The 17,881-nt window shown below is 44.0% G+C and overlaps 6 protein-coding genes across 6 annotated transcripts; 3 read left to right on the top strand and 3 right to left on the bottom strand.

Moving 5' to 3' along the window:
- Positions 1-309: 309 nt before the first annotated feature.
- Positions 310-1,494, top strand: V865_004875 (uncharacterized protein; the record flags this gene model as incomplete). The annotated part of the gene is made up of 5 exons (XM_066228650.1): positions 310-335; positions 487-728; positions 840-933; positions 1,025-1,152; positions 1,223-1,494. 5 exons carry the CDS (start codon positions 310-312, stop codon positions 1,492-1,494), a joined length of 762 nt encoding a protein of 253 aa, XP_066084747.1.
- A 1,065-nt stretch (positions 1,495-2,559) lies between these two features.
- Positions 2,560-3,476, bottom strand: V865_004874 (uncharacterized protein; the record flags this gene model as incomplete). The annotated part of the gene is made up of 2 exons (XM_066228649.1): positions 2,560-3,186; positions 3,276-3,476. The coding sequence occupies 2 exons, from the start codon at positions 3,474-3,476 to the stop codon at positions 2,560-2,562; spliced, it is 828 nt and encodes a 275-aa protein (XP_066084746.1).
- Positions 3,477-4,450: 974 nt separating this feature from the next.
- V865_004873 (uncharacterized protein) lies at positions 4,451-7,180 on the top strand (the record flags this gene model as incomplete). The annotated part of the gene is made up of 4 exons (XM_066228648.1): positions 4,451-4,496; positions 4,700-5,253; positions 5,315-5,539; positions 5,666-7,180. The coding sequence occupies 4 exons, from the start codon at positions 4,451-4,453 to the stop codon at positions 7,178-7,180; spliced, it is 2,340 nt and encodes a 779-aa protein (XP_066084745.1).
- Positions 7,181-9,565: 2,385 nt separating this feature from the next.
- V865_004872 (uncharacterized protein) lies at positions 9,566-12,725 on the bottom strand (the record flags this gene model as incomplete). The annotated part of the gene is made up of 9 exons (XM_066228647.1): positions 9,566-9,637; positions 9,705-9,889; positions 9,959-10,111; positions 10,201-10,577; positions 10,644-11,161; positions 11,225-11,422; positions 11,479-11,561; positions 11,614-11,706; positions 11,861-12,725. 9 exons carry the CDS (start codon positions 12,723-12,725, stop codon positions 9,566-9,568), a joined length of 2,544 nt encoding a protein of 847 aa, XP_066084744.1.
- Positions 12,726-14,459: 1,734 nt separating this feature from the next.
- On the top strand, positions 14,460-15,821 carry V865_004871 (uncharacterized protein; the record flags this gene model as incomplete). The annotated part of the gene is made up of 3 exons (XM_066228646.1): positions 14,460-14,648; positions 14,722-14,980; positions 15,073-15,821. The coding sequence occupies 3 exons, from the start codon at positions 14,460-14,462 to the stop codon at positions 15,819-15,821; spliced, it is 1,197 nt and encodes a 398-aa protein (XP_066084743.1).
- A 362-nt stretch (positions 15,822-16,183) lies between these two features.
- V865_004870 (uncharacterized protein) lies at positions 16,184-17,653 on the bottom strand (the record flags this gene model as incomplete). Its single annotated transcript, XM_066228645.1, has 3 exons — positions 16,184-17,191; positions 17,267-17,511; positions 17,584-17,653. The coding sequence occupies 3 exons, from the start codon at positions 17,651-17,653 to the stop codon at positions 16,184-16,186; spliced, it is 1,323 nt and encodes a 440-aa protein (XP_066084742.1).
- Positions 17,654-17,881: the final 228 nt, after the last annotated feature.

Below are 17,881 nucleotides of genomic sequence, written 5' to 3'. Positions count from 1 at the left end.
GTGATATATGTAACTTACTCTGTGATCAACTGAATTTAGCTTTCCAGGTCCAGTACCAGTACTGAGCCTTAAATGGGATACCTGTATAAACTGCCGCGGGGTCGAAAGACAAAGTAACTACTGTCCTTGTATCATCAACTCGGTGACGCGCTTGGATCCTCTCATTCTTCATATTTGTTCAACATAACCATATGCCAACCTCCTCTTCACAGCTCGACACCCACCTCCTCTCGCAAACTACAGTCATCAATACAACAAAGGCTCAGGTAGTCTTCTTCAACATCATATCGGTAGATCCATATAACAATCATGTCCGGCTTCCTCAACTCCATTGGGTAAGTGGATTGGTCTCATTCTCTCAAATCACGCCTGGCTTGCCAAAGATGAATATCAACCTACGCATCTCACTTGTCATCCCCCGGTTCATGATGACCTTTTAGCTCATACTGGTCCATCCAGCTGACTTTGTTTTTCCCACTGACCTAGCCGTCTTCGTGCCCCCAAACGATCCCCTCTTAACACCCCAACGTCCCAAACGGGCTTCTTCGAACCCCTGCCATCCCCAGGAGCAGAGTTCACCCAGAACCCACTCACATCCGGATCACCCCAGCCTAAACCATTGTATCTGTGCCAACCATTCGTCAAAGCTGCTTTGGTCAAAGGGAGTTTCAAGACTATCGTGGCTCCTCCAAAGTACGTGGATGTCAATGAATGGGTAGCAGTGAATCGTAAGTGGGGATCATTTCGTGGTGTATCTATCTCTTCAGGTCTCTGTATCATATCTTTTATGTCAACTTATGGAATGAATAGTGATGCTGATTATATCTCGATTCTACCAGTGTTCGACTTCTACCATAATCTCAATCATTTCTATGGCGCTTTAACCGATTTCTGTACTTTACAGAATTGTCCTACCATGTCAGCTGGACCGACGTGAGTGGTTTTGTTCAATCTTGTAACATGGCCTCTGCCTTCTCCACTTCTGCATTGTTGCATAATTGGCTTACATACCCCTTCTTGACAGACTCAACTTCCTCTGGCCAGATCAAAATCAACGATTGGTTTCTCTCCCCGCACCTACATACATCGACTTTGTAATGTCATGGTTACAGAAATTACTAGATGATGAAAACGTCTTCCCTACAAAGTCAGGTGAGTAAAGCCCCAATATACGACTGTACATCCCCGCATGTGATGCTAATGAGTATCCGATTTTACGCAGGCCGAGATTTCCCAAACTCATTCGCATACACTGCGAAACACATCTATAAACACCTTTTCCGAATCTTCGCTCATTTATATCATCAGCATTTCGAACAGATCTTACATCTTTCCATCGAAGCTCACTTCAATTCCCTTTTCGCCCATTTTCTGGCGTTTGGTAAAGAGTTTGATATATTGGTGATGAAGGATTTGATGACGAACCAAGGTATGGGTCAGGGTGTCGCTGAGTTGAGTGAGAAGTGGAGAGAGATGGGTATCCTGGAGGCTTGAGAGAATCATCAGCTCTGAGAAGAATGTCGAGTCATTGAAGGGATGCAGGTGACAGATGATGAATCGAGAGTATTAGAGAAAGTGCCGAGTTGCTTCGCAAAGAAGCGAAGAGTGCGAATTGAAGAATGATCAATTGAAACACTAGAAGGTAGATAGTATCACCCCTTCCTTGTCCTTTTCCCGTTCTGTTGTAGAATCATATCTTATTATCTTATTGTGTTTATACATGCATCGAAACGACTATATCACGATTGATCGCGATCCCATCCAGTCCAGTCCAGTTGGAATGGTCGTTTTCTTGCTCATGTTTTTTTTCCGCTCATAGAGTTCATTTCCTAATCTCAAGCGTAGGGGGCAGGTGATCTGAGAATGGGAAGATGGCTATTGCACATCTAGTGTGAACGCTGTATGAAAATGAATGAGATGGAACATCGCCATAGAGAACAAGATATCATCATGAGTCCGTACTTTCCCTATAAGGATAGTATCCGAAGAACGGTGCAAATCAACAAATACTCACAGAGATCAGAAAACGATCATTCCAGAAATGTTATAGTTGGATCATTGATATATACAAATTGTCCAAAATACAGTCCTATTATCATTTATTCCTTCCAAGAAAGCCTTGTTGAGATCATCGTTGAATTCTGCCCTCTTGGGATATCCTAAGAAGGGATCATCGTGTCTTGAATAGGATACCTTCAAAGTAAGCATTTCATTATCCTTGTCGAGTCTTCTTAGGATCTTCCACCCAACTAACGAATAGACAATACTTGCAATTTGACTTATATACTGCTTTTCGTTTTCCAGCTGTATCGGTGATAGAATGGTCTCGGGAGGGTACAATAGTCGTAAGAACAAACCATTCAATTTGTCAAGTCTGTTAACATCTTTCCGAACCCAACTGTGAGTCGAGGGCTCTATTGATCTTTGGTCATTGTTGACATGCTGATCGGATTTGTGGTCTTCTTGCTTCTGTTGTTGTTGGAGAACTTCTTCGGAGATTGGTTCTCTCCTACATATAATGCTTAGAACATCGAGGTTTTTCAGACCGTTCCAGTCGACTTAGTTATAGAATTCTTCGAATGTGAGCTGAGTTCTTTTATATGTGCATGAGCTGGTCGATAAGATCCTCGTTTCTTCACCTATGAGATTTATCAAGTCAGGTAGATGTCGATCGCAATCCGAAAGGGTCAGCCAATTGGGAGTAGGATACCCTTCGCTAATCAGCTTTTTGTAAATGTCTAACAAGTGGAGATTACTAAATGGGATACAAATGGTTAGACAATGAGGTGAAGCTGAGATGAATCTTATTCGTTCGAGTAATCTCTGTTTGGTAACCAATTGCGAATCTTCCTCCATACGATGGAAAACCATAGGATCCGATGGGACGAACAAGTTATATATCATTTCTTGGGCGTAAGAGCTCGGTATACCCCTTCTTCTCTTGATGGGCGAATTCGTCGCCACAGGTAAAGTCTCCGAGAAAATATACCTATACGTAAACTTTGACTTCCCATCATTCCTATCTTCCTGATCGTTTGATTTCGAAAGCACGGTATCCTTATAAGTTACTCTTCTGAGATTAGGAAGTGAGTCGAATAGTCTCGCCCATTTGGCTGGATGAGATGCCAATTTGGACTTTTCAAGTCGAAGAACCTTGATCGAGTTACGATATAGAAGCTTCCTTTCCTGGATGAATTGGAGAACAGATAAGTCAATCATCTTGTCGATATCTGATACCTTTCTTCCTCAACCATAACGAGTGGACGTTCACTTACTTGGGCTTTACATTTCTTCATCACTCTCTCATAATCATGTTGAACACACGTTTTATATTTATGTCTGATGACAGGCTCGAAGAATGCCTTGTTGACCAAAGCCAGACTTGATATACATTCGGGAGGGACCAAGGAGATGATCGTATCGTGCAGTGCCGGTATCGACCATACCCTTTCGCAAGCGGATGTTTCCTTGTCCATATCGGTTGAAATTTTCCTCGCTGAGGATGAGAGTAGTGAGCTGATGTGAGAAGTGAGGTCGAAATGAAGGAATGTACGGCGAGTTCCGACTAAGCTGCTCGAGCCTAGGAAGTGAGTAGCAATGGATCTTGTGAGAGGAGGCCCAGCGAACGAAGAGTGATGAACGAGGGAGATGAATAGGCAAGAGGGAAAGAGATGAGCAGGGATGGATGCATGCATACATGTACACTACACACTATCCGAGTGTGCATGTGTCTTGTGTGTTCTTTATCTTGTGTTTGATGTTTGATCTTAACATCGAATCGAATGCTTGAAGAGGTCAGTGCACACGACCTACCACCTGCTACGACTCGAGTGGAGTACAACAAACACTTACTAGGACAACACTGATCCGCCGGACCCGGACTACCAGCATTCTGTTTATTTCCCAAAATGGTTATTTGCTGTATGACAATGGTGATAATGCTTATTTACCCTGAACGCTGCTCATTTTACAGTTCTCATTTTTGAAAAAACTTACAATTAGATTCAACTCAGTGGTCATAGTCAATAGTCAATAGCACACCATACCACCACTACCACCACCATTCCTTCGTTACTTGTACTCCATCTTACATCTTGTCATACATCATAGATATACACCATCAACGATATCAGCTCTCACCACCAAGTCATCTGCGGGTTCATACCCAACAACACACACATATCACGCCTGCTCAACGCTCGGCTATAGGTTATAAAATTTTACCTGCTCCAGCTCAATCCCATTAACACCCTTCGATGTTTGCTCAGCTTAAACCAACTTTCTTCAATCACTCAACTGTATTTAAGAATCCAAGGAAAGCTACCGCTTCGAAGGATAAACCAGTCAAAGAACATACCAAAGAATTACATTTGTTGTTGATCAATCAGAATCACTACAAGATACCCAACGTCTGAGTTAGCTGGTCACTTGAGATATTAAACATCATCAAATGCCCAGCGCTCATTCTACTTCTCATAGAAAGGGTGGGGCCAAGGGTGAGTAGTATCTTCCTCATCTATCTCGACGTACTGCCCTTGCTCGTTCATCTTCTCTATACTGCATTCACACGCAGCTGAATTTGTATTCACTCTCCCTTCCTTCCTTCTTCTCACACTTTGCTCAAGGGGTCCTTTGGTATTGAGATAATCTCACCAAACAAGTAAACAATCCATGAGCTGACGATGCATCTTTCCTACAGCCCATGCTGCCTCCCCCAACCTTTCCAACCAATCTCCTTTACCTAAACTCAAATTGAAAATACGCAATCACTCACCTTCAGCCTCAACTTCCTCCTCATCCAAAGCCATACGCTCGAGACCACCTCCACACTCTAAGAACTTCCTTTCCGACGATTCTTCCTCTGACTTAACTCCCCCAGAAGATGAGGACGACGATGATAACGACGAAGATTATAATGAAAATATGATAACACCTCGTAAAGGGTTACACAAAAATCGTCAATCCCCTTCTACTATCATAAATACTCAAGTGACCACTCCAATCAAGAAACCCAATGCGAACGAAAAGAAGAAAACAAATCTTACGAATAACAGTAATAGTAAGAAGGGAAAGATAAAAAATGAAGGAAAGAAGAAACACCCTTCATCTGCTGCTAATTCTCCACTTGTCAAAACGACTGGTCCACCCAGTAGGGAGAAGAAGAAAGCTATCAAGTTAGAGGAAGTAGAGAGAAGGAGAGCTAGAGATGCAAAGTTTGATGTTGATCTTGATACCACTTTCGGTGGTGATATTGTGAGTCAAACTTACCTTCTCCCAACCTGTTCGGTATTGTCATACTAATGTCTGATTGCAGACCCCCACACCTACCTTACCTCATTACGATGATGGCGTATCTTCATACGGAGATGACGAGTCAGACCTGGGTGATCTCACGGAAGATGAGTTGACGGGACTTCCAGCTGCATTCGTCGGTCATGAGATAGAAGACCTGAATTACGGTGCTGGACATGATGCGGACGCAGAAGGTCAAGGGGTGAACTTTTGGGACGATACGTCAAGCGATGAGGATGAAGAGGAGGTGAGTGTCACTATTCATCTCATTTCCCTCCTGTCTTGGCGTACCACTCTTGGCTACGCCGATCATTCCATTTGGTATCACCGAGCCAACTTCCTGGTTGTCGTGCTGACATATCATTCCACATAGGTGTATATAAATCAACTTTCCGGTTCCGAAATCGACCGACAATCCCAATCCTCCGTTGATGGTATATCGGATGACTCGATGTCTGATTCCGACTTTGGCTCGAGTTCTGACGACGGAATGGACGAGTTTGGCTTCCCTATACCTAGCGCCTCACTGTTTCCCATTAGCGAGGAGGCAGATAATCCCGATGGTGCCGATCCAGGACTTGTCCTCATGGAGAATTGGGATGGTCAATTCGTTCTTGTGCAACCTCGGCACGAACGATCGCGTTCCCGACATCGCGGAGACAAAGGTTCTCGAACGGCTGGATCTGTTAGTGGCAGTACAGTCGTTTCTGGAACTGACCAGGCTGCTCTTTTGATCGACCCCGATGCGGATGATGGAGAATTTGATACCGATGCAGATTCATACTGGTCCGGTCAGAGCGATGAAGATGATGGAGGTGATACTACCGATTCGATGGCCGAGGAAGATATGCCAATGCTAGATAGTCCAGCTTTGAACGAGCTCATGGAAGTACAAATGGCCGAAGCTGTGTTGCGGATGGCTGTCGAAAGTGGAGAAGTGCCGCTATTAGATGCTGGACCTTCAATCACCGTCACCGACTCCACTGCTACCGACGCTCAGACCCCTGCTCTCTCGACTACCTCATCCGCTGGGCCTATTCCCGGTCCTTCATCCGCTGCTCCACCTCAGACTCCCGCTCCTCAAGGACCAGTGATGGGTACCTTCCATCCCACCACGGACGATCCAGCTCAACATTGCGTCATAGACGGTACCGGTGGAGATACCAAATCGCCTTTCACCCATCGACGGAGATCCCGTCGAAATCGAGATGTCGCTTCGGTCGCTTCGAGCAAACGATCTCAAGAAGAGAGGAAACGTAAAAATTCCACTGCCACCAACGATCCTTTCTCACCTGCTTCCACTCACGCTGTATTTGGTTTGAACAAAAAAGCAAGATATTCATCCATACCTGGCCATCCGAGGTATATCGCCGCTAGAAGAGCGGCAGAAGCTCTGTGCGATCCTAATGATAGGGAGACTACGCCTACCGATTCAGACGAGGCGTTCTCCTTGGAAGATATGTTGGAGACTTCCGTCTTGATGCACGAGATGGAAGAACATCAGAATGGGAATGGGCATAGTGATGATCAGGATGCTGAGCATCTCAGACATATGATCAGGTTCGATCGAGTGGGTGTATCGACTTACCTGAGGAGGAATTTTGCTTCGTCTGGGATAATAGATCAAGCTTCACCAAGTGGGAATGGCAGTGCAAGAGGTAATAGTGGGTATGTGGGAGGTCAGCTGGATGATACGTTAGTTGGACCGATGGGAGGTGGAAGATTATTGGTGTCTCCCGTACTTGGACCGACGAATCATCATCAAGCGAGGAGGGAAAAGAAGAAGAAGCGTAAGGCGGCGATGACCCCTGCGCATCAACAGCATCAGCATTTGCCTGTCGAAAACGGTCATATCCATGAGAATGGTATGCCTGCTTTGCAGATATGAAGTAGAGCAGTCTAATGGGTAGATAAAAGAAGATTACGAAGATTCCAATCCCTCAAAATCATGTCAAAATCCCTCACTATAAAAACATCATCCTCAAAAACTAAACTCAACCCAGCATTTCTTTTCCTTTATATCAATCAACTCACCCTCTACATCCATATCTGTTCCTATCGATTTCCAGTATATACAATACCGCACTTCGCACTTGCTCCATCATTAACCAATAGCCAAAGTACATATTCCTGGCTAAGAGGACATATCGTTTTCCTGCATTTTTGCCTTTTGCTCCGCTTGCTCGAATTAGTAAACATAGTTTGGTCTCTCATCTTCACGTGTTATAAATTGCAATCAAGTATATATATGTATGTGTTGATATTCGGGTCTTCATGCATGTGATAATGACTTGATTAACAATATATGGTGCAATCGCAGCCTCTGTGAATCGCCATAAGTCTATTCACATCTTGTGCCAAGAGTACACCCACTCGAATATATATATAGAGAGAGAGATGTGGCAGAATTGTTTATTGGGACTAACGAAGATCCACAGAGTATATATTCATCCCCAGGAAAGGACTAAGAACAGAGAGTCATGGTATGAAAGTTATCATGTGGTGCAATCGCAAATAGACTAAGTTGAAATGTTATTCCGAAGTTGTACTCCTGTTATTTCCGTTATTCAAAAACCAATCTTTGAATTCAGCTCTCATCTTATAATATTCCTCCATATCGCTTTTCCCCTCAGGATCAAAGTCATTCTCTCCCTCTCCCTCTCCCTCTCCCTCTCCCTCACCAATAACAGTAGTCCCATCACTTAAGGCTGATTTACCTCTAGCCATCGAAGATCGATGCCAGTGTAAGTACCGTTTCTTCGACGGGTTCTGAGCACGTCTGATCGATTGGAAGACAGCCACGTCGCATTGCTTGCCAAAGAACTAGAATTAGTCATCGGCATGTTACTGTGCTTTCACGTTGATCAATACAGCAGAGAGGTATTATTGAAACCCACTCCCTATCGGAACCAGAACGAAGTTGACCAACAAAATATCTCCTACTTCTCATCTCATCCGACTCATATCCTCTTCCAGCCATAACATCTTCTCTAGTCTCATCAGATCCTCAAGAGTCGGTCGGAGGTAAGATGGACAATCAAAGGTCGTTATACCCTTTGCTAAAGATGGTGAGAACGAGTTGTCTTTCTTTCTTAAACCTATGATGTTGGATTGGGACCATAGTTCTTGAGCTTTGTTATAATTCTTGGAAATGATAATAGATTCAATATCGTTCGCACTGTTATCGTCATCGTTGTTGTTGAGTAACCTTGGCCGATGATATTTTGCCATAAGATTGATTTATCTTGATCTGATAATCCCTTTGAGGATCTTTCAAATTCCCTTTGTACCGCTTCTAGTATCGAGCTCCAATCCCCAGCTCCGGTTTCACCTCGGCTGGGATTAGGGTTACTCAATGTCGATGGTCTCATGATTATCTGATCGATAGTGTCACTATAAACCTCACATGCTGCATGAAGTTTCTCCCACACACTTCCCTCAGCGTTCAATCGATCTTCGTCGATACGTGTTCTCATCCGATGACGAAGCTGAGATCTGAGATCGGATTTGAATTTGGGAGAAGTAAGATCAAGTCGGAAGGGTTCAATAGGAATTTCCCCTCCATGATCTTGACATTGAAGTGGATGGTATGCAAGCAGTTTTAGCTTTATTATTTGACATGATGAATAGCGTGCTTATCAGACTTGGTGATATATCAGTAAGAGAGTAGAAAGTATACAGTTTACTATCATTGCGCGTCAAGTCGGACGAAGACATGTAGATTGATGAGACGAGTGGCAAACACTGTATCCCATCTTGGCTTCGACCTTACCTTAGACTCCGAATCAAAAGATACATACTTACCTGGCTTCATGTAGCTCAAACACCAGCTCAACAAAGGATGCAGTGTGAAACCCTACCGAAAGACTTAAGCAGTACCGTGCTCAAGTCCCACTCATTCTTGTAAATGGACATCAGTTATCGAAATGTATAACCGTTATTCTATATACATTGGGTTTATACTGTACCATTTGATTTACCTATCTATCAACATCATCTGATAGTGAAAATTTATTTTACTGTTTATGTATAATGTATATGCAAGAAGAATAGAAGATTCTGAATTTCGAATTTGAGAAAGCTTATAAAGAATGCTGGATTACAATGAATGAAAAGAAAGAGAGAGTCTTGGATTGGGCTGGATAAAAAAGGGTATATATCAATTATCGCGGTAAAGCACAGCGCGATCATGTAAAGTAAGAAAAGGAAAAAGGTTTCGTTACGCGAAGGAAAGCAAAAAGCAAAAGTAATATAGCCAAAACAAAACAACCTCCTATCCCTTTCTTGCTGCTCGGATCATATTCGACAGCGAAGTCAAAGGAGCGCAATGTTTGAAGAACTCGTGCTGTGACGACATCAAGCCAAATTCATCAGTAAATCAAACCCGCTTTAAATGATCCTACAGTACTCACCTTCAAGAGCTGATCCGCGTTGGGTCTGACCTCCGCATCAACCGTCAAAGTGCATTTCAAGTAATCCCTGAAATTCGTACTGAGTCTATCCCAATCTTTCACTTTGGGTGTACCATTCGTGGCGATGAGGTATAATGCCCTGACGGGGTTTTCGTTGAGGTATGGTGGTTCACCTTCAAGCATTTCTGAGGAACGGCAAATACGATAGAGCTCAGCAATGATCACTTGCAGTGCATCAGAAGTGAAGAACTCACCAATGGCCAAGATACCCAATGACCAAATATCGACTTTAGGTCCATACTCGTTTCTCTTGACTACCTCAGGTGCCATCCAGTAAGGCGTACCGACCATCGTAGTTCGTTTGGTATGTAAAGGATCAGCGATCCGCGCACAGAATCCAAAGTCGGCTACAATATAGTCGGACCATCAGCCTTCAATCCATCATGATTATTCTTCATTACACTCATTACAGATGGATATGGATCGGTTCACTCACTGAGTTTCACATCACCATTGATCGACAACAAGATATTATCACTCTTTATATCTCTATGAATCACTCCCTTTGAATGAAGATGTCTCAAACCCTCGCATACTTCTCTTGAAACAGCTGCAATCTGAGCTTCAGACATGCAATGAGCCGTAACAACATCCGTCAGACTTCCACCTTCCATATATTCCATTATAACCCATAAATCTCCTTTCCAGAGGTATGAATCTTTGAAGTTCACTATATTCGGATGGGCCGATTCCCTCATAACTAATATTTCGTTGATGATCAAATCTTGTTTGGGTTGTTTTTCCAAGTTCATCTGCTTGATGGCTACAGGGTATCCATGACGATCGTGACATGTGTACACACCACCCGATGCACTGCATTACGACATAAAACGTCAGCTACGTGCCATAAACTTTTTGCGGGCAGCTGAGCATACTCACCCTTGACCGATCTTGACGAGATTCTTGTATACAGCATTGGGATCTCCAGGTGTACAGATAGCCTGTAATTGTCTGATAACTTCCTCATTCTCCTTCTGTTTGTCCCTCCTTCTGGGCGTGGCACCACCTTGTTGTCGACTTGTACCTCCTTGTGTTTGGTTTCTTGCCAATCCAGCACTGCCAGATCCAGAAGGTGAAGGACCTCCTCTTTGACCTTGACCCTGCTGAGAATGAGATTTGCCCATTGGTACTGACCCGGATGCGGAGGGTTTAGTTGTAGGTGCACGCGTGGTATTGGCTCGATCCAAGGGTTTTTGTTTTGGTGGATGGGTGGGTGGTGTACGCTGGGAGTAAGATCGATCAAGTGGCAAAGATCCAGAAGACGAGGATTGACCAGGGGCCAGACGAGCTGGCTTGGTAAGTTCGGTAGGTGGTAATCGTCCTGGTGGAGCTGGTGGCGGTCGCTCGGCTTGCATTCGAGGTGGGCCAGCTTTGGCGGGAGGAGCAGGAGCAGCTCGCTACGGACGATCCGCGAGTCAGCTTCTCGTGTATGCGTCCACAGCGATCGCGACCGCACTCACAGGATTAGCAAATTGATCGCCTCTCAGTGCACCTCCTTCCGAACTTCCTTCTCTAGACATTGCCATATCCTTGGGCGGTAAGCTAGGTGAATCTGGAGTATGAGCAGGACCGGCATTCCTCATCTTCTGCCAGACTTCGTCTTCCTGACTTTCCTGTTGAGCATCACGGTTCTTGAAATATTGGACGACAGCGAGTACCTGAGCCAAGCGAATCAGCATATGCTGGATGAAGCACCCTAGTCAAAGTAGCTCACCTCATTAGGATTCTCTTCTTGTTCTGCGCGAGTAATACCATTTTCATCCAAGATTTTCTGCCATTCTTGGGGCATACCCGTATCTATGATCGAGAGTTAGTCAAGATCGACCATGCGTCTCGTCATAGAACTCACATTGCCCGGTGTTGTAGTCAAATCCGACATGGGTCAGGTGAATGGGATCGTAAGGAGTTGAAATGACAGGTGGTTTACTTGTAGTAAGAAGGTCTACAAAATCTCGTCAGCTCGTGGGTCCTCGTATGATCAAGTGTTGACATGGAATACAGAAGCAGCATGAGAGGAATGAGGCATAAGGTGTGAGAGTCAAGAGAGGGGAAGAGTGATAGGATCAGTGCTATAACATAGTTGGATGTTCACTCACCACTCATAAATCCGAAAACACTCTTTTTATCTTTACTGCTCTTCCCCGTCCCACTTCTATTCCTACCTATCGTAGCCGGTTCTTTCGGCAGATCTTTATCCTTCGGTTCACCCACTTGGAGGGGTACACCAACACCCAGCCCGATCTTAGCATCTTCGAAGCTCTTTTCCAGATTTTGCGTCGAGTAGGGATTCACAGGTGCGGAGATAGGTTGATGTTGGAGTGGTGGTGGTTGTTGGACAGGGAGGAATGAAGAGCTGCTCATTGTTGATGGGCTATTTGTTATTTGTGGATTGGGACTCCTCGAAGAAGTTGTAGGTGACATTGGATCCCAACCATTTGATATCCCACCACTTGCACCTGGATGTTCACCCAGTGGTAAAGTACCTGCTCTAGTCGGTCTAGGGGGTGGTAACACCCCATTCGAATTGTTGGAAGACATGGTCATGTTGTTGTTGGCGTAGGATGCACCTGCCGAATATCGATTGGGATTAGGTGAGTTGGTAGATGATTTGTACCCACCGGATGGCTTTGATGATGATGAGGTGGAAGGATAATTCTGAGATTCTCTCCTTGAACCAGGAGGTAATGGTGCCGCACGTGAAGGTTGTAAGCTAGTTGGCGAATCGAATCCCATGGGAGTGGAGATGACGGGTGATCGATAGGCTGATGGTGCACCTCCGCCTATACCATTCTGAGGAGCTTGAGGGATACGTGGTGACGAGGTGTTACTCGATGCTGAAGCTGAGACCATTCCCAGGGAAACATCCGTCCCAGCAGAGTAGTGTGCACTGTTCCTTGATGGTCGATGATATTCGACCGTGCGAGAAACAGGAGGCTGGTGAGGATCTGAATTCGGTGTCATGGGTGTAGCTCCAGTATCTATCATCGTTCAAGGTGATGGTGATGTTCAGGGTATAAGGTGAGTTTTATGGATAATAAAGAAAAGCAAAAGGAAGAGTGAAAGAGGGAAAATGATATATCATCAGCATTGAACTGAATGAACGATTGGAGGAAAAGAAACAAAAAGACGCTTTTTCCACGTCAGAAGAGAAGGGACACTCACATGATGCTTGGGGATGACGGATTTGCCTCTTGGGGCTAGTGTTGCTTCCTGACATTGCTGAAGCGTGTGATGGTGGCGAGGGGACAGACACACGATGTTTTCTTTGTATGATATGGCGCTAGTGTTGAATGATCATGGGAAAGGAAGGATCTCCCTCCTTCTCTCTCTCTTTTTAGCTTGCCGTGTTTCACTTGACTTGTATGATTTATGATCAGTGATGGATGAAGGATTCGCAAGTGTATGGGATAAGATGATGTGATGTGATTTCGTATTGTGATGTTGAATGGGGTAGTCGATTGAATTGATGAGTTTCAAGACAGAATGATCGTATTGTTATTATCGATTTTGGTATGATGTTGGATGTTATGTCGTCGGATTATCCAGCGCGCGTGTTCTACAAGTTAAATGCGGTTAAACCTTTTCTCTTCTTCTCCATCCATCTATATTACTAGTTCTACTTCTATGATTGCAGTAATCGAATGTCGGTGTATGTTGTGGATGATGACTATCTCGTGGTTGATGCGAGGTGAGTAGGAAGGTTGGATGGGATCAAATACGATGATTGAGATGATTATCTGTTCCTTTCTTCCTCTCTAAAGGTATTGGCAGAGCGAGATGAGAATTCGGCCGGGCTGGTTTGATTATTTGCTCTGTGATATCTGCAGAGTCTTTGTAAAGGGACGGTCATACAATCATGCAATCAGCTACGTGTACGTCTGACTTTTGTAATCGTTTTTTTTTTTGAGGGGGTTGAGCGGGGTGTACAAGATATTGTCTGTTGTCTGTAACAAGGGGACACAAGAGTTAACTTGGAAGAACATAAAAAAAGGTCCGAGTGGAAGACTGTGATTAAGACGCGATTAAAGTATATGGTTTTCGGTAAGAGTGAACCTTGAACAACAAATGCAGTCATTCATTACTCACTCGTGTATGTGTGAATGTCCATGTACGACTGTGGGTGACTAGCTAAGATATGCTATGTTATGCTATGATGATGATGATATGCGATGCAATAACGGATCGCTTCAATGTTGGTGTTGTTATTCGTGGCAGTCTATTGCTTTGGCATGATAACGCTGCTAGTGCTGTTGTCCCGTACCTGTGCACGTTGTACCAGTGATTATGGATTGTGGGTCATCGTGGATTGAGCTTGGAACAACAACAAATCGGACAGCGGTCTTGGCCGTGTGCTCGAGTACCATCAACTTGGAAATGGACTCGGTCGGGACTTGCGACTCCCCTTCTAAGCTTGGACCTTCATTCTGACTTACGGCATTACGCGGAGCATGTGTTTGATGAGGGATGTGGCGCCGTCAACGATGAGGAGAAGGGAGTGTAAGCTGGAAAGTGATGACGACACCAGTTGAGTGAAATGAGGGGCACCCGTTCCAGTTCGATGACAACTCGAAATGACAAGAGTGAGTGATATAACAAGGAAGTAAGAATATGGATCCTAGCTCTTTGACTGCTTCATTCGGGGCCAACTTCCTATATAAATAAGAGACAGCAGGAGAGTAAAGCTGTGGGTCTACCATGGGCCCAATAAATCATACTTCCGAGTTTCAATCGATATTCTCAGAAAGACTTTCATCTCTACCACCTTCGACTAGGTCAAAATCACCTTCGAGGACAAACGACCCAGTTCGAAAAGGCAAAGGCAAAGGTAAAGAGAAGGATGGGGTGGAGGACGAAGAAGAATTCTTGAAAGAGGCTTATCGTATAGTGAGATGGACCTTTCGCGTCTGTTGTCAAGCGTACTGACACTGACGTGAGTATGCATGTTTATCTAAATTAGCACCAACATTTAACTTCCCTCTCTCATCTCTTATCATCAGTTCGTAAGCCCTATCTCTCGACTATCGAACCACCGCCACTGTCCCGACGACCACATAACCATCACCATGATGAAGCGGGGGATGAGATGAATGAGTGGAAAAAATGGGAGAAAGTGAAATACCTCACGGATAGGGAGAGGGATGAAATTGATTTGAGAGCGAGAATGATCCTGAGGAGATGTAAAGAGAGAGTAGGGGTTCTGGAGCTTGGTGAACAAAGTGAGTCAAAACACGGACCAATACATCATTTCGTAGACTGTTCAATTCCTGGAGTGAGAAGATATTCATCAATTCGTATATTTCCCATAAAGATCGTAAATCCAAAACACCTTCATCCGGTATATCATCCACCAGATCTACCGTCCTCTCCTTCCTCCCTTCTCTTCTCCCTCTCGACTCCTCCTCTTCCTCATCAACCTTCCAGCCCCTAATCACCGCCCATCGAGCATCAGTCTTATGGACCTTGAACGATTTTCTCGCCAAACTCACCTCGACAATCAGTGATCTACAAGAAGAACGATTCAAGCGTAAACAGGAAAGAATGAAATCACTCGGTTCAAATGCCACCTTGGAAGCTAGCCAACTTAACACCTCTAAAGGAAATAGGAAGATACCTGATGGTGTGATAGTAGGAGTAGATGATCCTGCTTTCTCTACAAATTCATCATTAGATCCTCACCTGGCAGTATCAGGTATAGGTATAATAGATCCATCAACTAAGGAATCGGAACTAAGTCAAGAGCAAATTCAACAGTTTGAAAATGAGAATAATATCTTATTAGAAAATATGTCTTCGACATTATCAACAGTCTTATCGGCAGAAAGCAGTTTATTGGAAATTAGTAAATTACAAAATGAATTGATCCAACATCTGACTCAGCAAACTGAGATGATCGATCAACTTTATTCCGAAGCGATAGACTCGGTTGGATCGATGGACAAAGCGAAAGAACAATTAAAGAAAGCTAGAGATAACAATAAGGAATCGAGGGTGTTCTTGTTGGTCTTTCTGATAGGGGCTAGTTTGGCGTTGCTGTTTTTGGACTGGTATGCTGCGTAGATTGGCATCAATTTCGGGAGGATGATGGATAGGGAAGTACAATGAACTGAGAGGGATGCTATATGCGAATGACCTATTGACGAGCAGATACGATACAAGCGGAGAGAGGAAAGAATATCTTATCTTACTGAACTGGAGATGATGTTACATAAGTGAACAGAGTAGAAACCACAATGCGATTCGCCATTTGTATGCCAGCGAAGATAGACTCACATATCATACATTCTATTCTATACTATATTGATCTATATACAACTATTTACATGTAAAAATCATCGTAATCTTTCGTCATCTGCTCAGCATCGACTTTTCTTTTCAACTTTGATTGTACGATTATCACTCTAACTCTAATCTGGATTCGATTATTTCCCACGGTGATGAGGGTCGACTGACGCAAATACATAGAAACCTTTCCCATGTTTCTTATCTTCCACCTTGACCTTGGCCAATCCACCTTGGGGAATAGTATGTAAAGCTCCATCAGCACATACTAGCCTTTCATTCCCACTTTCCAACCCCTCTACCTTCCCTTTATCATTTGAGGGTATCCATTCGAACGAATCACATCTAAATACTTCCACCACAGGTTCACCTTTACCTTTGTTCTCCAATTCGAAACTGTTCAGTTCGTCTTCCTGAGAAAGAGTAAGATTCACATGATTCCCATTCGAATAAGCTTGACCAACTACTTCGAAAGCCCTCTTTGTCAATTTATCCTTCCTCTCTTCGGGTTCAGCTTGGGAGATAAAACGATCTCTCAAAGGTCGAATTATCGTGATGTATAAATACCCCTGATTTTCATATTGATTCAAAGAGGTTAAAGGTGAGATGACAAATTGAGGTTCTAACCTATCTACTGTAGAGGTAGTAAGAAAGTACGAGAATGGACCTTCAATCGTAAATTCTGTTTGTGACTGTTGACTGGTGTTCTTGATGGAATATGGTAAAACCCAATCTCCCTTTCTTGGATCCCACTGTTCGACCTCTACGCTGGATTGCGATTGTAGGGTGACACTGGCATAAAATAACTTTGAAGCATTTTGTTGAGCTGCAATTTTGAATCTTTCCGTTCCTTGATGACTCTCTCGTAGCCTCTCTGAATCTTCTAATATAGCTGCGTGCAATGCGGTTGATAATACAACATGAGAGCGGAGTTGCTCGACAGCACCAGTTGGAGAAGACAGTGTGGTTTGAGTGATAGGTAGGTATACTGGAGTTGTCTTGGTGAGGAAGGAGAAGAGGGACAAGAGATTGTAGAGGGTTCCTTCAGAGTGAGGGAGGGGAGGTAGAGAGTCGATTAGTGATTTGTAGGATTGGAGGGATGAGGAGGTCGAAGAAGGCGGGAAGAGTGATGAGTATAAGGCATTTGCCTATTTATACATCGATGATGAAAACATTATAGGTTAGAATGGAACAAAGCAATTGCCGTATAATAGTTAACTTACTGTACCAAGTGGGAATAAGATTACATTCCATCTGACTTGTCCATCACTAACGCCTTCACCTTCCATGAATTCATGGAATGTGCCATCTCCGCCTACAATACCTACATTCAACGTACCACCCTCCTCAGTTTGAGAAGAAAGTATCTTGTTACCGATATTCCCCGCATCTCCCGGTGAGGTAGTCGTGTAGATCAGATGAGGTATTGCGAGATGTTTGAGAATAGGAACGATTGTTTGATCAGCGACTAGAGAGTGTCATGACTTAGCTTTGTTGCCTTCTTCTATATAGAGAGAGGGGAAAGATACTGATCACTCACACTCAGCACCTTTTCCATGTCCTGATACGGGATTGACAATGAGATGAAGTGTTTCTTGCGTGATTGACATGGTGAGTGATGGTGCAGCTGATCTCGTCAATGGGAAGCGGGTGACGAGTAAGTAGACATCAGTGACTTGTCTGGCTTCTATATACTATACCTTTGAGTCTGCTCGTCCCGTCGGTCATACTGAATCATGCTTGATCATCATCCTCGTCCTAGCTTCGATCACCTCATCTCGCACACCGTCACACCGAAAGACCACAAATGTCAACAGTGTGGAGTCTCCACACTTTCT

Source organism: Kwoniella europaea, chromosome 1, assembly GCF_036810445.1.
Source record: "Kwoniella europaea PYCC6329 chromosome 1, complete sequence".
Taxonomy (NCBI): domain Eukaryota; kingdom Fungi; phylum Basidiomycota; class Tremellomycetes; order Tremellales; family Cryptococcaceae; genus Kwoniella; species Kwoniella europaea.
This window is presented reverse-complemented; position numbering and strand designations above follow the sequence as displayed.